Source organism: Oryzias latipes, chromosome 3 (assembly GCF_002234675.1).
Source record: "Oryzias latipes chromosome 3, ASM223467v1".
Lineage (NCBI taxonomy): Eukaryota > Metazoa > Chordata > Actinopteri > Beloniformes > Adrianichthyidae > Oryzias > Oryzias latipes.
The window spans coordinates 6,314,750-6,339,317 of NC_019861.2; the positions used below are offsets into that span (position 1 = coordinate 6,314,750).

The 24,568-nt window shown below is 39.1% G+C and overlaps 1 protein-coding gene across 3 annotated transcripts in view; it reads left to right on the forward strand.

The window, feature by feature from the left end:
- Positions 1 to 24,568, forward strand: part of nav2 (neuron navigator 2) — a 124,702-nt gene that overhangs the window by 20,101 nt on the left and 80,033 nt on the right. For all 3 annotated transcript variants that reach the window (XM_023952282.1, XM_023952290.1, XM_023952285.1), the window contains exons 2-3: positions 7,110 to 7,227; positions 9,600 to 9,652. In XM_023952282.1, the coding sequence (XP_023808050.1) occupies positions 7,110 to 7,227; positions 9,600 to 9,652 (171 nt within the window). The remainder of the gene's footprint in view (positions 1 to 7,109; positions 7,228 to 9,599; positions 9,653 to 24,568) is intronic.

Genomic DNA, 24,568 nt, shown 5'->3' on the forward strand with positions numbered 1-24,568 from the left:
CAGGATTGATTTTAAAGTTCTTTTATTGGTTTACAAATGTTTTTATGGTCTCGGGCCTTCATATTTATCTGACATGATTTTAAAGTATGAGCCCTCGCGGACCCTGAGGTCCTCTGATACCGGCCTTTTGGTTATCCCAAAAGTTAGAACAAAAACGTACGGCGAGGCCTCATTCAGTTTTTACGGACCTCACCTGTGGAACAGCCTCCCAGAGAGCCTCAGGGCTGCAGAGACTGTTCATGTTTTTAAAGGAAGGCTTAAGACCTACCTTTTTAATTTAGCTTTTAGTTGAATTTTAGGATTTTTAATTTTTTATTTATTTATTTATTTATTTGTTTATTTATTTATTTTTTATTATTAGTATTATTTTTTCTAATTTATTATTATTATTATTTTTAAATATTTTAATTAATTTATTTTTCTTTTAAATAGTTTTAGATGTGTATGTAAATACATTTATTTATTTATTCTATTAATTTTTAAGACGCTCTTACTATTTCATATGCCAATTAGGGTTTATGTAATTATTTGTTTTTTGTCCATGTTTTATATATATTTTAATTTTATTCCTTTTACATTTTATTACACTCCAGTGTTTTCCTCTGAGGGATCCTCCACATCGGTGACTGACCCTTCTCAGTGAGCGGGGTCGCTGCAGTGGGATCTCCTGGGTCTGACTCTTTTGATCGGATCTGGGGGGTTCTGTGGTAGTGTTCTCCGTGAACTTGGGTTGGGGGGTCGCTGGTGTGGACATGTCCCCAAACTATCGTTTTCCCACCTCAGGACAAAGCCAGGTCTCTACACTCTATCATTCTATCACTTTTTTATGTATGTATTTATTTATTTATTTATTGATGTGTGTGTGTGTGGGTGTGTGTGTGTTTTTTGCGGGGGGGGGGGGGGGGGGGTTGTCGCACGGTTTGTCTTGTCATCTTGTTTTTAAATTTTATTGTATTTTATGCACAGCACTTTGAGTGACATCTGTTGTCGAAAAAGTGCTATATAAATAAAGGTTGATTTGATTTGATTTGATATTGTTTGAAGTTTTATCTTTTCTGCGCGTGAAAATTCAGTTTTGTCTAGTTTGGCCTCTGTGTGTCGCTGAACAACACTGTAAAGTTTAGAATGAAACTGTTTTTTCTGTTGTGTGTTGAACTCATTGACGGAATATGAGAAGTGGACTGAGTGAGTGTGATGTCATCCACAGAAAATGAATGACAGTCTGTATTTTTTGTGCGGTAGGAACATCGCTATGTTGAAACCAGAAATGATCAGTATCAGTAAGTAGTGATTGGTCGACGTCTGTCTGAGACAACGTTTCTATGGCAACCACTCTTTCAACAAAGAGAGAACTCGTTGGAAGAACATAACATGTACCACTTGAAAATGGGCTTGGGAAAATCTGTCAATCAAACATTTCAAATTTTGGAAGTAAGATGACTCGATCTTTGAGGCTCCGCCTTTATCTCCTTGTGGGTGCCGCCCATTTCATGACATCATCCTAGAGCCGACCTCTGCAGCGTGTCTGTGTCTCGCCCACAAAAATAAACATCTGAACTTTGGCCAAGATGGATGTGCATATTGTGCATAGAAAATAAATGTTTTGACGAGCGCCCCCAGCTCCATGGAGACAGTGTGAGTGTGTGTGTTAGGCTGGGGGCGGAGCTGGCAGTCCAGACTCTTCCTGTAATGGGTCTTCATTTTCATACTATTGAATTTTAGGACCCGCACATTTTTATGGATTTTAGAGAAATACTCAGAAATGTGTGAATGGATCAAAATACCACTTTGGGGTTGTTTTTTTGTGTGAGGAATTATCAGTATAACACAGTTAAAAACTCAAAAAGTTTATTTTGCATGGTGTCTGCCCTTTAAATCAATGGTCTAAACTCCACCTATCAAATGAATGTAGTGTCAAACTCTGATCTTTAGACACATCTTTGTTTTTGAAAAGGAAAATTGAGCAGGCTAGAGGTGTTGTAGTTCTGAGGAATTACAGAAAATATTCACTTTGAGAGATCTCAGTGTCTTCAAACAGGATCTGGTTGATGTAGATACCACACATTTTTATGCTGAGTGTTTTGTTTTGGTCTTGGCTCTAGAGTGAGTTCTCAAAATTTCATATTCTTTGTGAATCAGAATAAAGAATAGAGGGTGATCCTTAGAACATCTCCATTAGCTCAATGGAAATATGACAGAGGGAGGTGCAATGCCCCCCCACTGCCTGGCCTGGCAAATTGTGCTCTGCAGGGTTGGCCTGTGTGCGTCATGCCATTGTAGGCATCTCTTTGGTGACTCAGCAGGTCAAGGCAGCAGGGATGCTGCATGTGCAGCCAATGTTTACTTTTTCATGGTTGTGTGGAGAAAAAGACCCTTCTGTTGGACAAATTGAACTATATTCTGAGGCTCTGAAAAATAACTGGTGTATATCAAACAAATGTGTGCTGCTTACTGCACAGCCTGGGGAGTTGAGAAAGCACGAGTTTAGCTTGTTTACACTTGTAAATGTTTGTCTGCAAAGGAAAAGCTGCAACAAACCTCCTTCTTGAGATAAAAGAAGACTTTCATTCCTTACATCCACTCAAAACATCAGGTTTCATCTTCAGCTCTGTTGCTGATCTGCTGCTGTAATCTGCAGCTTCTGGTGATTAGGAGTAAAATCTTTACAGATTTAGGCTGAAATCTCAGACCTGCAGTGTAAATGTAAAGTAAATGTAAAGTTTGAAGCAATATGCCTCCATAAACATAGATATGGTGAGTGTCAAACTTTTTCTGACATATGTATGATGAGGTGTTATTTTGTTTTTCTAAAAAGATCTTTAATCCAACAAAGGGAGGTGCTGGAATGTGACCGACGTCTATACAGGGGCGTAGTAAAAACTTTATAATCCATGCAATTTGTTGGTTAATGTTGTAATTCCAGCTACAGTGGTCCCTCGCTATGTCACGATTAACCTTTTCTTCTCGCTATTTTGCAGATTTTTAACCAGTATTTTGGATTCTGCGTTCCGGTTGACCCTGTCGATCAGTCTCCGCCTTGCCGTGTCTCCTGTACAGACTGTGTTCAGTTTGCCAAATTAACTTTAAATCTTTGATCGAGATCAGAACTTCGTTTTTATTTTTTTTATTTTTGCATGAAGGTTTGAACTGTAAGAGTTTAAACAAGAGAGAAATGAGTGAAAATGTTCATGCCTGTCTGAGAAAATATTTAAATTGTGTAGTGAAGAGTTTTACTGCCTGAAAACATCTTTGCGTATTTTACCTTGCACAGGTCTTTGATGGTACCCGGATAAATGAGGGAACAGTGTGCTTAGCCTTTTTGTGACTTTATTTATCTAATGGTTTCATAATTAAAAGTTTCTACTTATGAAGTGTGTAAATCCTTTTATTATGTCCATGAGCGTCAGATTTTAACTTTCTGGCGCAACTTCAAACTTTAGGGTTTTAGCTATCTATATTAAAACACGGTCGTGGAGGTGTCATGCAGAAAATTGTTGGGATGAAAAAAAATTTATGCTCAGGTGGAATGAAGCAGTAACCTGCTGATGCATCTATCTAAACATGCAAAAAAAAAAACATGAATGAAGTGAAAATGAAAAAAAACAACAAATCTTAATCCTATTAGGAATGTCAGCTGGGAGCTTAAAATAGATTTTCATGCTGGGGAAAAAATCAAGTTTAATGTGCTGGGGCAATTTACCCCATTGACCACTGACTGTATATGAGAACTGGACTGGTGCAAGTTATTGAAGTTACAAGCTGACCAATCAGATGCCTAAATAAAATGATTTGTTCAACGTTTGATTGACAAATCTCATGAGCCTGTTTTCAAATGGTAGGGGTAGGGCCTTCTGACAAGCTCACTCCTGGTTGATGTGAATGGTAGCCATAGAAACATTGACTCAGACCAATTTGGACCAATCACTGAAACTGATGTCTGGCTCTAACATGGCAGAATCCACAAAGTCTTTTTTTTTCCATAAAAGAATTGTGATTGGATTGACTATTTTATTGAAGCTGGAAGTGAGTCATTTTCATCAGGTGATTTCACACTCACTCAGTCCAGTTCTGTTATACAGTCGATGGTACAGATCCTTCATAAAGTGTTGAGCTAACTGAGCTAAGACTTACTACCGCAGATCGACTGTCTGAAATAAGAAAGGCTAATGTAAACGAACTGAACATGACTTGAAATGTTGCACTGTCTGCTCATCGCCCTGTTTGTATTGTCTTTTATGAAATAAAAACCAAATTGAGGCAGATTGTGGAATCTCTGGATGATGAGTGCTGAGTGTCACGAGGAGACTTAGTCCAGCTGGAAAAAGTCGATTTTCCACTCCCCAACGCTAGGAAAGCCCCAACACTTTTTCCAGAAACCGGGTTTCCATAACATATAAGAAATCTGACTGCAACCTAATGACTCAGAGCGTTGTTCAAACATCACTGTTTATTTTCCTCTTCAGCTCAAATAAGTAGATATTTGACCGTTTCAAGCAATCCTAATGACTTTTTTTCTTCAAAGATCTGAAAGTCATCTCATGCGATTGTGGTGCTGTTCTTTGCTCTTGCAAACTCTCCACCCATTTGACCTCTTCTGTGCTCTTTAGCTCTGTGAACACCTCCCATTTTTGCTTCATATCCTTGGTTTTGTCAAGCGGCGAAACGACTTCAAAGGAACCTCTGGAAACCTGCACAAAAGCAGCCGATGATTGTGCTTCCTGTTCTTGACAGACAGCTGAAGACGTTAATTGAAGGGATGGAGGGGATTCCTACTTTGTGTAACTCAAGGCTGTTTTTCACCAGAACATTTAGGAATGTAACCCGCTGACTTTAAAGGCTCTGCTTTTAATGTGTGGTCTAGCACTCATAAAATTGTTTGCGTTTCAGCTTTGTGTGACGACTAACGCACGGATATGCACACGTGCCGGCTTGCCTTTGTAGTGCGCACACCTGTTGAGGGCCGTCAGAGGAGCAGTGATTCATAGGGGGGCAACAAGCCCCAGGTTTATTTACAGTGCAAACGGAGAATCGAGGATTCACAGTGGGACTGAAATGCTGTGAATCCATCCAGGATTAGCAGATGTTCCTGGTTTTGACCATTGGAACAGATTACACAGTTGTCACCAAATTGCTGGATGAAAGCAGGTTGTGTCTTTATCGTTCAGCGGGGTTTCCCTGAGTCAAGCCACTTTGCATCTTTTGCCTCTGCTCCAGCTCACCTTATCTGGATGATACTATTGTTGTCATCAGGCTTTAGTGAAATAAAGGACAGAGTCAAAGGCCATGCCAGAATTCCCTCACTATTCCCTAACCCCCACCTGCACTCCTCCTTCAATCCAGAGCTCTAGCTTGTGTTTCCATGGCATTCCGACACATTCTCTGTACTTTATTTTAATGGTAAATATGTTGTCAAACATTTTCAAAGACTATTTATGAATCCACTGTGTTCTGATAAATACATTTTTAATAAGAAATTGTTTGAATGCAATGCATTGTGGTCTATATTCAGCAATCGATGTACACTCATTTTTTGCAGAGTTTACTAGGAGATATTTAAGGTCCCAAATGTTGGAATCATAGATTCAGACGCCCCGCAAGGATGGCAAGCGCCCTATAGTACACTAAATAGTGAGTAGTGAAGGAATTTGGACTCAATGGCAGTACTGGAGCTCTAAGCATCTATAGGGGGTCATGTTTCAGGACCACCTTAAACCCTCTGTACAGTTACCTATTATGACATCACAGTAACGTCAAAGAACAAAGCAATCAGATTTAGATTTGGGCAAAGATTATTCGAATGATCAAAAAGAATCAAAATATTTTTTAAGTTTGTATAAAATCTAGAAGGTAAATTAAGATAATTAAATCAGAAAATGTTGGCAATCATCATATACTTCATTAATCAATATATTTTATTATAAAAATATCCCTTTATATTAAGTACAATACAGTAGATGTACCATTATAATGTGTAAAAACAAGTGGTTTATAATACACCGATGTTTTAGATATGTACTACTTTAATCAAATTACGGTAGTAGAGAAACTTCTTAATATATTTCATATGATATTTAACATAATATGTCACATATTTATTTAATTCAACTCTTCCTTTTTGTTTTTCCCAACCCTATAGACAATGCACAACAAAGGCTCTTTTCTGTTGTGGTGGCCTGAGACCTTCAATCCACTTTTTTGTTCCTTTTTCATTTATGTTCCAATCCGTTTTGTCCCTTTCGGGGTCACAGGGCTGCCGGAGCCTATCCCGGCCACCCGTGGGCGAAGGCGGGGGGCATTCTGGACAGGTCGCCAGTCTGTCGCAGGGCCACAATCACACACCCATTCACACTTACATTCACAGCTAGGGACAATTTAGAGTAACCAGCAAACATATGAAGCATGTTTTTGGACGATGGGAGGAAGCCCGAGTCCCCGGAGAAAACCCACGCATGTACAGGAGAACACGCAAACTCCACACAGAAAGGTTCCCCACTGGTGTTCTGTTTCAGGTCCCCCAGCCAGGGCTTGAACCACTGTGCCACTGTGCAGCCCTTTTTTTGCCCCTCTGCTCTAAAATATTATTGATAAAGAAATGTCCTCCCTGCAACTTTTCCCCTCAACCTTTGCGTGCCCCCCTCTTGATCTCCACAGAAACAGAAACTCACTTCTCTTGATGAGACGCTGAAGGAGGGAAGGTTCGGTCACTAATTATGAAGGAAGCTATTCAAATTATTCAGATGCTTGCTTTGCCCCCTCCTCTTATCCCCCTCCCCAGGCAGTGAAGGGTCTTTTCTGTCCCTAGAGAGTGATGTCAGCACGGCCCATTGAAAACAGCCGCCGTGTGCTCTGAGATGAATGCCCTGGCTGAGCACAATGGCCCCAATTTGAATGCCACGCGGATGTATGCCAGATCCGAGCCCCAACAAAAGAAAGAGGGCCACTCTGTTCCCATTCAACTGCGCTGTTAGTTTATTAGCTGTAAATTTGCTACAACTATTTATGTCTTTTGTAGTTTTCGAGTGTTTGTGGAGTTTGAACTGCGTGAACGATCTGCTGGCCGGGTTCCGGACTGGACTGCTACTGAAAAGCATGCTTGTGTTTGGTCGCAGATCTACACGGACTGGGCCAACCACTACCTCGCCAAGTCGGGACACAAGCGTCTCATCAAGGACCTCCAAACGGACGTGACTGATGGAGTTCTGCTGGCTGATATCATACAAGTTGTAGGTGAGAAAACTTGGGATTTCTCCAAAATAAAAAGAGTTCTGGCTGTGAACATGGGAAAATAAAACATTTGTATTTTCACATGTGGGATTGAAATGTACAACTTTGTTGCTGTTACAGGATTACACTTTGTATTTTATCAGGAGTTTGATGTCTTTCTCAGGAAAAAACAAGATCAAAGAAAGACTTAAAACATTTCTGTCTATGACTTGTTTCTCCCTCTCAGCTGTTTCTGAACCCATGATCACAGCTCCTGGTGTTCTGCTTTCTCTGAACATGCTTTTCATCCACCCACATCCAAGTGCTGCTTCCTTAAGGCGGAAAACAGTTTTAAGCTCCTCATTAAGATGTTGACAGTCAAAGTTGGGTGCACTTCTGTGTTTCTGACCTTCGCCCCGCTCTGTGTCACCATCGTCATCCTCATCGTGAGCCCTGTCATTTAGCCTGGCCGTCCCCAGTCTGTCACTGCGTCTGCTGGCCGGCACGCCAGCTGACGGCTGACTCAGTGTGTCAATGGTGGAGTCTGTCTGGCCTCAGCTCTTCCTCCGTCTGAGTCAGGTTTAACAGTGATGAGCGTTTCCTCTGTTCTCATGCTGGAGCGTGCATGTGAGACTCTCTTTAGAGTCATGATCATGTGACAATTCGTACTACTTTTTCTGTTTATGACACAGGTTTTTTTGGCTCATACTTTGAAAAATATATGCAAACGCGTTTGACCACCGAGGGTGGAGCAGAAAGCTCAATGCAAACTCTGGTGTGTTTACCCATTGCAGCGGGTGTTTATGATGTAGACAACAAAGTTTTTCAAATTAAGTGTGAAAAGGATATTAGCTTTGCAATGTTTGATGTAAATGCAACAGAAGAGAAAATAAGAGAGAGTAATTGTGATTACCCTTGGAAGACTTTTTGTGGAAGTTTTAAATAGTTTGGGGGAGTTTTGCATGTTTTAGTCATTTTTCATATTATTTGGAATTTGTTGTTTTTATTTATACATTTTCTGTATGTCTTTACACTTTTGATCTTTGTAAATAATTGATCTCAATTTGTGATTTTTGCAGTTAAAGTAAGACTACATTTATTTCTCTGAATTTAGTTTTTTGCACAGTTCCAGGTTTATTTTGGAATTTCGTCATCTGATCAATAAAATTCCCTTAAAAATCGAAGATGTGGTTGTACTAAAAAGATGGATATGAAGCATTGTCACAAAAACAGTTTTAAAGGTAATTTCAGAAAAATTGGGAAATTTGTATTTCTGAGAATTTCTTTATTCCAATTGTTGTGAATCAGCAGCAGACGAAAAACATCCAGTTTGAAAAAGAAACTATTACTTATGTAGAAATACGCTGTGTGAACCACAGTGTCCCTGCTCCGCTCCATTCTGATGCATCCACTTCCAGACAAACAGATCCATGAACGTCTTGGTTTTCCGTGTCTGAACTGGAATCTGGATCTAAACTGTACAGCTGGATAGTTCCAATAATGCTTGCCTTTTGTTTTGCTCTGCTAATGTTAGCTTGGGGCCGTGAGGGGGTGTAAGCTAGCGGGAGAGCATGTAAACAGAGAGCTCTCAGTTGTGGGTAACGGGAAGGAGGGCGGGGATGCTCCACACCTGTGGTCCCCACCACAAATCAGAAGCAAATTTTTAACAAATTCTTTCTAATGAAGTATGCAGATTATTCGATTTGGGCGAAAATTGCATATTCATAATTAAAAGACCCCTGGGACTGCTTTGACTATAGATCAAATGATGATTGGAGTGGATTTTTAAAATAAAATCCAAAGAATGACTAAGACTATGTGACACAGCAGTGACTATTTTATCAAATCCATCTGACATATTTAACTGGAAAATACCTTTTCCTAATGTTTTGGCATCTGATTTAAAGGACAAAACAATAACTGGACTTTTTGGATATGTAATCGGAGCATTTGGAGCCGGTGAGCTGCAGAGGTCATGAAGCAGCTCTGCATCTCACCGTCTGCGCTGTCAGCTGTGATCTGCATGTCGGGCCTCAGCTGTTGTGGGCCGGGCCTGGGCGAGACGAAGACGGATCCCTGACACACAAACACACGCCCGAGGCCCCTTTAAAAAAACAGCAGCACAACATTGCTGGTCCACCCCCCCCAGTGGCACCATCCCCATTTGCTTGGGACCCAGATAGTGTTTCAAGTCTCAGCTGGACGGGGGAGGAGTGGGAGCTAAGGCACCGGCACGAGCACCTCACCGCTGCCTCACACCCAGACAGGAACGCCACTGTCCCAGTTCACTCAAATTCTAAAATATGGATTATGTTGAGTAAATTTCACTTAAAAAAGAGATTTTTTCGTCACCAATCCTCTTTGTTTTTGTTTCTCCCTCCTGTCTCTTTTTTCAGCTAATGAGAAGATTGACGACATCAATGGCTGTCCCAAGAGCCGCTCTCAGATGGTGAGTGACCCTTTAGGTTCTTCTGCTTACAAAGTAGTGCTGTCCTTTGATTCAGCCTCTCGCTGCTCCCCTGTGGAAGCTGTGGTGTGAAGCCACTTTAAATAAATGTCAGTCTATCTATATTTACTTTTATGGTCCAGCAGGCCACCGGCTGTGAAACCTCTTGGCTCAGACTTCTGGTTGTTGGCGCTCACTTGAAATCATCAGAGGTTTGGGGTTTTTTTGGGGCCACTTTTGCTCTATCATGTTACACTTATCTAAGACGACAGCATTTACCGCATTCTTAAAGCAGAGAGCTTTACTGAAGGGCAAAAATAAATAGTTGAGAAGGGTTAGAATACCATTTCTGTTGTGGGAATTTAGCAAGTGGATAAATATTTTCCATAACCTTTTATGTAACGATCTCTTGTCTTCTCAGTATTTATGTTTTCTATGTGAACTGAACTTAGAAATCCCAAAGCAGAGCTGCCCTCCCGTGCATGTGAGGGGTGGTAAATTGGGGCAGTGTGCCAGCTGAGGAGGTTTTTTTTCTGGCCAGCAGCCAGATGACTGAAGCTCCTGAAAGTATCAGCGGAAGAACAAGAGATACAAACCCGAATTTAACATACCAAGGAGGTGGACGGCACAGCTGATCCCTGAACGCCTCATTCCTAACACACCCACCACAGGGCTGCGTTCAGATTATCGTTTCAGATTGATGAATAGACGACTTTTTGCTGGGCTTGGTTTCTCTCACCTGGTGGACATTAGTCAAGAACTTTTTGAAATGTAGGTTTGGTGAAAACAAACCAACCAGTTAAACTTTAACAATTTAAATACAAACAAGCTTTACATTTTTCATTAAACATAAAAACATCTTAAATAATTGAATAATTAAGTTCTCTGTTATTAAATGTTGGGGGCAAAAATAACAAAACAAAGAAAACAAAGTTTTATATTTAAATTGAATATTTAAATAATAATAATAAAAAAATATATATTATTTTTTATTTCACCAATTTCCAAATTATTTACGACTAGTCATTTGTTAATTAATCTATGAAAATCCTCCCCAAAAGTCTTACTTTTAAATGGTTGATTTTATTTTTAATTTTTTTAAATAAACATGTGGGTACTCTTTATGTTAGTTTGGTTCTTTCCATTAGCCGGGCTGAGCTTTCTGTTTGCCTGTAATCTGGAGGTTTTTGGTTTCGGTGGTCTTGGTTTTGAGGCTTCTGTCATTGGCATCAGCTTCCCTGACATTTGGCCTTGATCTCCAAAAACAGCAACTTTTTGGGGGGGAAAAAGAAAGAAAATCTGCAGATTTCCTGCAATGTGTACATTTTTTTCTGTCATACACAGAGCTGGCTCTTGTTCTGATGGGAGCTGCAGCTGTGTTTGGTAATTATAGAATCCATACAGCAAGTTTCCGATGGCGGCACACGTGCATATCGCCAGTCAACGTCTGTTTGTCTGTTCACAAGCCTGGAAGTTACGGTGGCCTTGAAGTTCTAAACACGCAATGCAAAAATATATTAACGATCACAACAATTAAAACAAGTAGAACAAATGATAAAAAAACATCAACATTACATCTGAAAAATCTAAACTAAATTCCAAAACCAAAATGTGAAAAGACAACATTTTGGAAACAAAAGTACCAAATTTACAAATATTGTAAATAAGCTAACATGGCTATCGCTCCTATCGTGGCTAGCGTGTTCCAAAAAATAATAATAATTCTACATGACATGCTCAACTTTGGGACATCTTGTGGCGCCCGCTGTGCAGTTGTTGGTCACATGACTCAGTTTTGCGAATTATTTCAATTTCGAAACGCCTAAACAACCACCTCCTCCTCCAAGCGCTTGTTCTCGATGAATGCCAGTTTGTTTTTGTTTTTTCAATTTTTGCGTTTCCATCAGGCAAATTTGTTTTCACAAACACAATTTGCACAATTTCATAGTCAATGGAAACATACAATACCTCAGTTTTCCAGTTTCTTATGTTGTTTCTTATTTTTAACATTTCATGTAGATTTTTCTGGAAATTACTTTTGTTTTTCCGAAAAGTTTCCTTTTTTTGTTTCATTTGTTTTAGGGAATTACCTATTGGTTTTCTAGAAATTTTCTTTTGATGTCTAAAGTGTTATGCAGTTTTTAAAAAAATTCTTTATTTTGCTTTTTAAATTATCGTTGGGATCTTTAATACGTTTGTGCGTTAAGTGATTTGTTGATGTGATTTGTACTCCCGCAAAATGTTTCCAAACGGTCACAGCATAGAAAATAGTTTTGGATGATTTTAAATAATCATCTTAATATTATTTTTAAAAATAATGAATGAACTGTCTTTGAATGTGTTTTGCAGCATCCCATGTTTTTTCTAATGTGGTGTTTATGAAGAAAGGCTTCATTTTTCCATAAGAAGCTGCTGTTAATTGTGTGGTTGTTGTGGGCGGCTCCGCCTTAAAGCCGCTGAAGCTGCGCTGAGGGCAGGTGCAGCCTCCGTCATTATGCAAATGTTTGCTCTGTGTGTTGGAGTGTTGTGAGTCAGACACACGCTGCGATCCATTGAGTTTCTTTGACAGCTAAGTGAAAGACGTATTAGAATCCACTTTTACATCGGTCAGTTTCATTGCTTTGAAACTTTTAGGGCTCCCAAAGCAGCTGCTTGTTACCGTTTCACCCGACATTTATCTGCAGATCAACAAAAGCTCAAATAAGCTCCAGAAAAGGGATAAACTGAAGCACTTGCACCTCACACTGTTTATTGGCACTTTAGCCCAAGCAAACATGAGCAGCCATTTTTACAACTGTCACATTCTTGTTAGAAAGGCCCCCCCATCATCTTTGCCACCCACTCAGACTGCAGTGTGTTTGTCTGAGTCCAGAGGGAGAGTCGTGAAGTCACACGGAGGTGCTGGAGCCACACAGGCGGCCGTGCACACAGCGGAAAACTGAAACACTGCAGCAGCTGGAACACTTTGGAAGTTTTTCTGTAGCATAGTTAAAAATAAAAGTCAATACCAGAAATGCTTTTTCATACTCAAAATGAAGCTGCATTTGTTGACTTAAGGCGGGATGATGAAGAAGAAATAGAAAAAGCGGTTTTGCTGATTGCTTTTTCATTTTAATTTTGAGTCAACAAATGCAGCTTCATTTTGAAAATAAAAAAGCATTTCTGGTATTGACTTTTATTGTTAATTATGCTACAGAACATTTCCATAGAAAACCACAAGTTGGAGTTGGATTTGAAAACTTTTGAAACTAGAGTACAGCCATTTAAAAGTTTACGTCTTTTTAACTTTTTGTTACTGTGCACAGAAGCAAACTAAAGTCATGTTCATCACATTGACAATGCAGCCTTTAAAACAAACTTGTTTCAAAACGGATAAGGACTAAGAATCCGCTTTCATAACCTTATTCTTTTTCTTTCCTTTTGTTTCTCAGAGCACAAAACTACAAACTACAGAGGATCAGAAAAATGTTCACAGTGCTTCACTACTTCCACCGTTTCACATATGCTGGTGCCTTTTTAAATGTGTTATCATAGCCTTATTCCAAAATGGATCAAATTCAGTAATGTCCTCAACATTCGTCACACAACACGCCATAGACAATTTGAAATACGCTTTTAAGAAGTTGTTGCAAAAATAAAGAAGAACCTGAGAAACACGCAAGTCTTCACAGCCTTCGCTGTAAAGCTCTATATTAAGATCATTTTTCCAATTACACTAAGGTTACGTATGAAAGAAAGAAATAATAAATCAATATTATTACTTTAATTTTGTTATTTTTTTTAGGCCAGGGAGAGTGGTATAAATAAGCTAAACTTCATGATTAGTGATCTATATTTTCAATTCAGTGGTAAATTTGACCTCTTATAACCTATTTTTGTTCCATAGATATAGAGCAGAAAAGTTTCCTTTTTATAAATTTCTCCAGGTCTGAAACTTTGTAAGAAAAACACAGAAGACCCTCAATAAACCACAATGTTCAATTTTAGAAACATTCCTGGTGAGAGACAGTTCCAAAAAAGGGGCCATTTCTGAGTTTTTTAATATGTTTTGGTCTAATTTAAATGAAAGTTCATAATACAAAGTAAATGCTTGGAAAGAAGATCTAACAAAACAAATTACAAATGAGGAATGGGAGGGTGCTTGTGCTGCAGCTCCAAAGGTGTCAATTAACTCGAGACTAAAATTAACACATTACAAAGGGTTAATGTGTACATATATATCACCAGCGGATTTAAATATGTATAACAAAAATATACCAGATATTTGCCCCAAATGTACGGAAATGAAAGGAGAATACTTCCACTGTACTTGGGAATGTAAATGTATACAAACATTTTGGGAAGAAGTGAAAGTTATAATAGAGAAAATTAGTTTAAAGCAGATCCCACTAGAGCCAAAGTTTTTTTATTAGGTATATTTCTAAAAATACATAACTGCAACAAAGGTGAGAGGGCGTTTATAAATCTCAGCTTGATTCATGCAAAAATCTGTGTTGCCAAATGCTGGAAAAACATAGTCCAAGCATAAACCAATGGTTCCAACAAATGCTGTCAGGGGTCCCTTTAGAAAGAATTCCATATAGTTTAAAATACAAAGTAGAAGAATTTGAAAATATATGGCAACCTAAGCTGTGTGAACTGAGTTATGTCCTCTAATTTACTTACAACACTTTTATGTTTTCACTTTGTAATATCAACTACCCCCCGCTCTAACCCCTTATCCCCCATCTCTGACATCCCACTCTGTTTCTTTCTCCCCTCTTTTGTTTCGTTTGTCCGTTCCAACAAGGAAGTCAAAGTCAAAGTAACGTTATTGTCAATCTCTACAATGTTTCCACATACATAGAAATTGAAAATTCCGTTTTTCTTCAACTCTAGTCTAAACGGGGAAACAACTTCAAATTACACAATAAAACAAATAAACAAACTATAAATAATAGAAAAAAAATAACGTGACTGTAAAAATGAGAAAAAAATGAAGTGACTGTAGTTTAGCTCCTGGAGGACTGGTGGAGGTCCAGTTAGTGCTGATTAGGTAGATGCTGTGTGTATGTCAGGGTTCAGCAGAGCAGGGGGGCAACGGGGCAACAAGAGGGGAGTGGAGGCAGGGCCGGGAGAGAGTTCAGTTTCCTGACAGCCTGGTGGAGAAAGCTGTCTTTGAGTCTGCTGGTCCTGGCCTGAGGACTGCGTAGTCTCCTCCCGGATGGCAGCAGACTGAAGGAGCTGTGGGAGGGATGGGTGGGGTCATCTGCAATGCAGAGGGCTTTTCGGGTGAGGCGGGTGTTGTAGATGTCCTGGAGGGAGGAAGGCGGGCACCGATGATCCTCTTAGCTGCCCTCATGATGCATTGGAGCGCCATACCCCACCGTGATGCAGCTGGTGAGGATGCTCTAGTTGTAGAAGGTGTGCATGATAGGGGGGGGGGGCTTTGCCTTTTCTTCAGTTTGCTGAGAAAGTGGAGATGCTTCAGAAGGAGATTATTGTCTTTGCACCAACCAGCCAGGTGGCTCACATCACTCCTGTAGTTTGTCTCATCACCGTTGCTGATGAGACCCACCACTGTAGTGTCGTCTGCAAACTTGATGTAAATGCTAGAGCTGTGCGTTGGTGCACATACAAATATAATTTTCAAAAATAAAGCTTAGCCTCAAATACAAAAGGGGTTTATACAAATATACACTCAGTCCGTCTGTAGATCAATAAACCCCCCCGGGGGGCGGGGCTGTTGTTCAAACAGTAAAATTAATTAAATCTGCGAAAGAGCGCCCCGACTATCTTGTCAACATGCTGCTATGATGACCGTAATTTGCGTGGGAAAAAACAACTCGCTGCTGCATAGGATGTGAACAGGTGAACAGGTAGAGAGGCGGGGGAGGGGCTTTGGCCTCAAACTCTGTCAGATTTCAGATGTCTGACACAGGAGTCAGATTAAGACTCAGCTTTCACTACGGGAGTTAAAGCAGAGACTTTCTGTAGGATGATTTTATGAAGTCAAACATTTATTTAATTTGTTTTATCTTTACATCATGACAGCAATAAGTCAAAACATTGCTGTTTATTTTTCTTTAAATAACTTCTTTCTGCATGTATTTTACTTTTCAAGTTGGAAAAATGTATAAAGTAAAATGTCTTGCTGAAAAAACATTCTTGCATAATGAGGAAATAAAACACTTTATGTTATTAATTTGTCATTTATTTATTTTTCGTTCTCAAAAAGTATCGATAAGATGTTAAAATACCGATAAGATAATCTATAAGCAGTATCAATAAGAGTAGTATTACTGTTAAAACCTTAACGATACCCATACATACAACACTTGTCTGTATTTTCCATATACATATATTTTTCCGGTTGTTTACTTGGTGATAGTAACGTATAAATAAAGACAGCAGGTAATGCAGGCTGGAAAACAGCTGCACCTTTTCAGAAACAAATAATAGATAATTTGTTTATGAAAGTATTGAGGATTTTGGAGGATTTTTACTTTGGGTGTTGCACAAAATTTGGAAGTTTTTAGCAAGCAGGTCCTGTGGCACCCTTCATACCACGTAGTGCCCATGAAATAGCCCTCAGTCTCAGAAAGGTTGGTGACCCCTGGTCTAAGTAGAGACACTCTTGTTCTTGGGGTGGGGTGTGTTTGTGTGTGTGGGGGGGGGGTGTTAATTAAAGTTGCAATTTTTTAATTGCTGAATCGAGGGGAATGTAAAATCCGTTTCTGTTTTTTTTTCTTGCATTAAAAATTTAATAAAAAGAATGTTAGTGATTAAACGGAAATCTGGGCCTGCCTAAATGTGGTTTTAGGGTAAAGTGAAGATATTCAGTTACTCCTGTTTTGAATAGAAATTAAAAGATCTTTTTTTATGACATTCAGCTGGTTTTTCCGCTGTTGAGCTTTCCAGAACATTAATGTTTCAGTATTTCAACATGCTGCTTACCAGCTGATAAGGTAATAAAATGTCCCTCTGAGTCAGCTGAACAGAACTGGTGTGGTCACATGTGGACTGAAAAGAAGAAAACAGTTGGATGATGTTGCCTACAACAACGGAATAAGAAAAAACAAACCTATTTATAGCAGCATCTTTTACATAAATAAAGAAAGGGGGCTTGCAAGAACACAATTTGAAATCTTGATGCAAATGAAGCAACTTCTCTGCAGCAGAAAAAAATAGCCATAAAAGTGTTAGTTTATGTTTTTCTTTTCCTACCATCCAAAATCTTTATTTTTGTAAATCTCAACTGATTTGCAAGCTTGGCATTAAGATTGCTTAAAAACATGCTGGTTGGATGTCATATGCAGGTTTCATAATTGGCACTTGCAAAAGAGAGGCGGCATCAGCTCCAGCAGAGAGAGGGATTCCCCTAAACTTGTTTCCAATTTTCCTGCTTAGATGATGCTCGAGTTGGTCATCTGCTGCAATCACAGTTAGTCAATTCCCTGCAGTTTAATAAAGTGGACTCCATAGTAGGGTTGTGCCGATGGACGATATCATCGTCCATCGTGATGGGTGACTGACATCCCGATGGAGAGACCACCATCGTGATGCCACGCCCCCGCCACGTTGCGCGTCGACACCATAAGCCGCGGTTACATGTACAAAATATCTTGATGGGATCAATGGTCGGATTAGAATCCAACCGTGTACATGGGCCCAGAAAAATGTTTTCAGAATATAAAAACCTTCACTAAGGTCACACTTTCCGTCAGAATAAATCATTCGCACATGCGCAGTAGGGTTTGAAAAACGGAAGGATATAAATTCCGCCGAGCGGCTTTTTTTTTCAAACTTTATTGAATGTAACAATTCAATACAAAACATTGTTAAACAGCGCCGAGCGGCTATATACATTGACATGTCAGTTCGGTAAAATACGAGATGATCTTTTAAACGTGCTTTTAATAATGTTACGGTTATTATGAAACACCTGTTCGCTCATCATTTGAATTTTAATCCGTGTGGTCAGTGCTTTTTCTGAACGAAGCCAGGATTAGCAGTATGCTAACACGGGCTAACAACATTAGCTTTGGGTGGTGCTGCTTGCTGGCTGCACGTAAACATGTGTGTCTGACCAATGTCAACTTTTAGAGAAATGTTGACATCGACTGGTTGCCGTAAATTTGTAACCTTCTCTTAACCTTCTCTTAGACGCTGCCATCGTGCAGCGTCTAAAAATGCAACTGCTGCCTCCCGATTACACCTGCTGAATTTACTGAAAAACTTGCATTTAGGTCGCTGGAAGGTGGCAATTTGATCTACTAATGATAAATGACTGCATTTTATCACTATAGTAACAGCTGATTAGTAAAATTATCTGAGCACAAAAAAAACTGAAAGACAGTATCAGCATGTCATTTTTTTTTAATTAAAACTGTGATATGAGCAACGCCTGATTTTTGATAGGAACGTTTCAGTCACTGCAACTTTATCTTTAAAGGAAACAACAATGTTTTGGTCTAGAACAAACCAAAATTAGTCATTTTCTGTCTGCAAGGCGTAAAAATTCTGTCGCATTTCTTTACAAATAACACTGACGTCAGTATCAGTTTGTAAACGCTTTTAGCTTGTAAGTCCTGTTAGCTCAGACACACTCAATGCCTCTGCTCTCTCTCTTTTCCTTCCTCGCTCTTTCTCTCTCTTTTTTTCCGCACACACACTTACAACCCTGTGATATTAGGGAGTTGGTTCAGAGGGCTGCTGCTGTGACAGCGGCACGCTGGACTGATGGAAAGCCGGACAGGGCCAGAACTCTCTGGTGGGTATCGGAGGAGGCGGCTTTAAAGAGCTGACATTGTTGAGAGGTACTTTGACTGTTTGAATGGTGAACTCTCCTTTTTTATTCGAGTTTCTTTATGTGTGGAGTTACAGCTGTGGTCCTGCAGGTTTACTTTTACTTGAGTCGACAGTCTTGCTGTCATTTCAGTCATGTTAATGCAGTAACATGACAAGTCAAAGTACTCTACAGGTTGACTAATTAAAAAAAAAGGTCATTATTTTCTTTCTATTTTTCTGTCTTATCACACTTTTCACACATATTGACATCCATCCTTTTTCCTGGAATTGCATGCAGAGTTTTAGACGTGAAGGGAGAGATTGAATCATCTTCCTTCTGTGGCTTTTTAAAAAGCAGAAGGTTTCTGTATTTTTACCCCTCCATTAAGCATTACTGGGGTGCACTTCAGCAGGACAAGCCTGCAATTCATGATAGGACATCCCACTGAATCACGCTTTACAAAGAAAACGGCCATTTGAGCTTTACATTTCCTGCAATAAACAGGAGCTGCTGCGTTTGTCTGGTGAGGATGCAGTTTGTATTTCTAGAAGTTTTCTGGTCAGGAACCATGTGGTAGTCAAATCGATCTACATTGGTGCTGCTTCTGTGTTTTCTCCTTTCTCCAACCGGCACATATGTGCAGCCTGCTGACAGCTGTTTCTCAGGTCAGAGGTCATAGAAATGACAGCAGGAACCACGCTGCAGTTTCAGCTCAATGAAGGACTCAGAGCCTCTTGGCCTCTTCACACGCTGAGAAGACTCACATCAGTGGAGTTTGAGGTTGCAGTTAAAGTGCTAACAATGTCAACAGTGAAGGCAATCTGAGAGACAGATCAACCAGCAACGAGCAATTGCAATAAAGATGAAGTTTTCCCATGTTAGCTCTGATTGGAGGCTGGGTGTGTTTCACAAAGTTGTGATCAGATAGTTCCTTCTAGCCATTAGAAAATAAAAGGAGTTTTTTCTGTTAACAGTTAGTGTGGTAAAACGTAATAGTAGCTTTTCCGAAAGCCTTAGTCGCAACTGCCTTTACGTGTGGATATGGGTCGTCTGCAAATGGGCAAAACATCAAAGTCGAAGACCAATCGATGAGCCAGTGAAGCAAAAATGTTTGTCTTACAGGCATGCTGCATGCGGTCATAGTGAACACTGAGTGTAAGGGTAAGAAAGCATGAAGTAGGTAAAACATTGACACCGTACAGATTTTTCATCTTTTCAAACCCCCCACCCCCCCAACCGATAGAGTTGTTCAATTGAGAAGTGTTGCTGATTGTTCGATACTAGGAAATTAGACAATCAGGGCTTAGTTTGTGTGGATGTCCTAAAGGCTTCCTACGGCGATTAGACATCACCTGCGCACCCCGTCCGTGCAGCAGTTGTGTGCAGTCAGTACTTGCACCTTACTAACATGTGGAGTAAGGGCACTGTCTGACAGCATCACCTGTGAGTCAGAAGTGTGTGAAACTTACATTAGTCTAACGTATCAATGCATTTACCACACACACAATTGTGCTTTCAACTTTCATGACCTCCCTTTTGGTGGTTTTACAAGCCTGAAGGGAACTGCAAGACACACCTTCTCTCCCCTTAAGATACAGCAGCTCCTCTCTACAACCCTCCACAGATCCAGACAACCCAAAAACGCACAGCATCCGTACAGATTAACCCCTGTATGGGGTCATTAGACTAAAGCATACTCTTTTAACCCGGAGATGTCGCCAGCAACACCGTAATTATACTGTGCTTCTTTTTACTATAATATTACCTTGCTTTCATTTCCAGTTTATTTACTGTACACTTAATATAGTAAAAAAGGAGATCTTCTGGTTCTCTGACGACAACTTCTTTAGCAGATTTTAGGCCATTTTCACCTTTTTACTTAGTTCATTAGAGTCACTCTTGCAGCTGTTTTTGGCCAAGTTTTTGGCCATATTCACATTGAATGAGTTTATAGATCAATGCAACACCATGCAGAGACAGACATTCCTTTATTTTACACAACTAAACATGCCTGCTTGAATAAAACTAACAGATTTCACAGAGAGTATATACAAACTCAACACACAAAGGTTCCCACTGGGACTTGAACCAAAGACATCTTGCTGTGAGGGGATAGTGCTAACCACTGCCCCACCATGTCAACACACTTTCAATGTAGCTATAATAAAATGGTTAATAAAAACTAAATAATAACGTTTTAACCCTATAAAAGCCATACCATAATTGTTAAAAGTATTGGTACATTCAGAAAAGAGGCATAAGACTATTTTTAATTCTTTCTCCCAATAGCTTTCCAATGTACACGTGTATATGCTTAGCTAGATTTTGTTCACATTTTGATGCCATACTTGGCAGGCTTCTTGGCTACGTACTAGGAGTGTAGGGAAAAATCTATTCGGTGATACTTGTATCAGTTTAAAATGCTTTCAAGACGATATTTATTTAATTATTTATGTTAAATACATTTTACAGCAATTATTTTTCTTAAACTGACTATATTTTCAGAAGTTTATTGTTAGACTTTACAGTGTTTTTTCTGTGGTTTAGCTCATATCTTGCAACAGATATTACAGATATTGACATTTTCTTAGCACGGGTTTTATGTGTCTCAGTGCATGTTCCAACTGGTAATGTGCAAACAGCTTACAGTTAGCAAGATCTCCCAATTAACACTGTTTTTTAGTAGTATATTCTAAGTCTAATTGATGTTCTTTTCAAAACCCTCTAAACATTATTTGAAAAACAAATTCTATTGTTACTGACCAAAGTTGTCTGGCTGAATACAAAATTAGAGAAAACTTTAAAAATATTCTAGCATTCACAAATTCATATCTAAAAACCCGATATATACCAGATATATATATACTCAATTGTAATTACAAAATAAAAGCTTTAATTATTCTGCTATTCAAAATGAACTATATATCTTATAAATAAGGCAACATGTGGATTCAAGGTGAATGATTTTCAAAAGACTTTGACAGACCTTTTACTAGCTTGGGTCTTTGACCGGCATTTGGACACTTTTGGATAAATTCTAAGGACGAACCTGAAAGCAGAAGACATAACAGACTGTAAGACACAGTGTGTCCTACTTAAGCGATATTTTGGAATTTGATTTGATGGGACTGTTTTTATGCCAATGCTTGTACTTTTTAAGACTTCAAGAGGCAAGATTATTTTTTAGCAGATTTTGTTGCAACTATTTGCCAAATCTCATGCTATACTCGAGACAAATTTGCTTTAACAGAGTTGCTCTACTGTGTTTTTAAGTTTGCAAACAATGTGGCATGTAAACTATTTTCTGTTTTATAACTTTTGTAATTTCGAAACAACAGATCCATGAAATATCCTAATAAACAAAGTGAAATTAATCAACCTAGAAAGTAACAAAAGAGGCACCAATTCCAATAAATTTAGTTCAGTGGTTTAGGACTACTGTAACGTTCAGAATGAATGGAAACAAGTCTCTAGAGCATTTAGCTGATGCAGGTGAGCATGATATTCAGTAGGCATATGTATGATCACAAATAGATAAGTTATAATTTTAATTAAATTATCCAATGGGTAACTTTATAAAAATAAAAAAAATAAAACAACCAAAAAAAACCTTTCCACCAAGAGTGATATTGAATCTAAAATACAATGATGTAATTATTAAATAAATAATAATAATAATAATAGTAAAGTATGTGGTATCAGGGGATACATTTGTGCTGTCAGCTTGATTTTTTACTGTGAGTGACAATGTCTGGTTTGTGATTGGCCATATTTTCGTGGGCGTTTTTCTTATTGTATTCTGATTCAGAGTAACTAGGAAATTACAATAGTGACAAAGATGATTCCCACAATTCATTGTTTTTTACTGTGAATTCCCACAATTCATTGGTGTTTACAGTAAAATACCGTAAAACCTTGGTACAATATTTTGCAGTACAAAGGGCAGTAAAATACTGCCCAGTCGACAGAAATCTGTTACAGTGAGGCTGAAAAAGTTTTATCACAGATTTAGAACTCGGATACTGACACGAAAGAAGAAAGTTCAGAGATCGAGGATCTTTCAGAGTCTCAGGGCAATGTAATTGAAACCCTGAAACCAGAGCTGGTCAACTCCAATGAGACAAACTAGCAGCTATTGGGACAAATAGGCTAAAATTCTTCATTTGGTTTACAATTCTGGTCCCTATGTTACTGTAGATGAGCTTCTTGTTGCATTTACTGGGTGGTGTCCTTTCAGACAAAACATACTAGGGGTATGTATTGGTAAGAGTCTGGCGATACGATGCGTCTCACGATATGATATGTATCGCTATCCCATCTCCAGTGTTACTTGTTCACTTCTGGAGCCCACTACGAAGCACCACAGTGCATGTTTTTCTGTGGTACGTGAAGCAACGAGGCACAGAGTTTCGGTTCGTTACTCATCCAAAGCAAAAACAAAGCTGTACATGCGTCATAAAAGCAAAAACTACAAGGCTGACTGAACATTTAGCATTTAACACAAGCTGATTTTTCCGAGGTCTTGTTCTTTTGGTGCGGTGCTCAAAGTTGCTCAGTGTGCTCTGCTGCCATCTAGCAGTCAGGGGTTTAAGTGAGAAACAAGATTCAGACGCTGAAGGATGCTCATAAATAATTAAATAAATATAGTCTTGACAGCATTTTAAACTGATACAAGTATCGCCAAATTGATTTTTCCCTACACCCTTACTACGTAGCCAATAAGCCTGCCAAGTATGGCATCAAAATGTGAGCTGCCTGTGAACAAAATTTTGCTACGCATATAAGAGGTTCCGTTTGTGCCAAAAATATGTTTTTGTGTCAACTGTCTAAGTCTTTGATCCATTGTCTATGTTTACTGAATGAGTTCATTGAACATTGGTTCATGCGTTTTCTTTAAAACTTTATATTTGTCTTTGTTATTGTCATTACCCCCTGTCGTCAGGAAAGTCCTTAGCAACCGTTGCTAGTGTCGTTAGCTACGACGCTTCCCACTTGTTGTTTTTCAAATTTTGCCAAAGTCGTCACACAAGTCCTTTTTTAACGGCTGGTAAATTGTTTCTTGTACTACCGCGGTACGATAAAAAGGTTTATTAAAAGCCGGCGCTAGCGTTAACCATGACAAACACTTTTTTAAAGTAAACTTTATTGATTTTCCTGCAAACGCTCATTGCCAGAAAGAAGGGGGCGCATGCATACAACGCTTTCACTTTCCCCAAGCGACTCTTGCCAATCGTTTCAAGTTATTTAGAGTATGGCTTCAATTAAATCTGAAGATGAAACTATTATTTAAGTCTTTTAAAAAAATAACTGATTTTTATCAAAAATGTTGTCACAAATCGGGTGGAAAACGAGGAGCAGACGGGCCAAAATCTTTGACTGGATTTTTCTTTTTTCTTTTTAATCTGTTATGCATTTATTTGACCATGAGGTGGCGCTCTCGGGACCAGGATAATTCTCTTTTGGGCGCCTCTGCTCCTCGTTTATCCATCAGATTTGTTTGATAAAGATCAGCTATTTTCCAAAGACTTTTAAATAATTGTTTCATCGCCAGATTTAATTGAAGCCTTAAAACTATTAACAAGTTGCTTCGGGAACGTGGAACCGTTGTATGCATGCACCCCTCCCCTTCTGGTAATGCGCATTTGCAGGAATATCAATAAAGGCGTTTTTTTTCAAACGTGTTTCGTTCCGTGGTATTACAGGAAACAATTTACCGGCCATAAGGACTAAGTTGAAAACTTTGGCAAAATTTGAAATACGACAAGCTGTAAGGACACGACATGGGGAAACGATGAAGCTAACGACACTACCAACGGTTGCTAAGGATTTTTCTGACGACACTGGGAAACGACGTAGCAAACGACATAATGGTTGCTAAGGACTTTTCTGACGCCGTAATGAGACGACTTGGGGAAACAACAATAATAAAGACAAATGCAGAGTTTTAAGCATAAAGCAAGCATATACATCACAAAGCAAATAAAAAGTAATAATCAAAGAAGCATGGGCATGCAGAAGATATTGCTTTGTAGTACATAGACATGTATGAGGTTCCATTTGTGCCAAAAATATCAAAATGTGTTTTTGCGTCCACTGTTATGTCTTTGGTCCATTGTCTATGTCTACTGATCGTGTTTTTGCGTCCACTG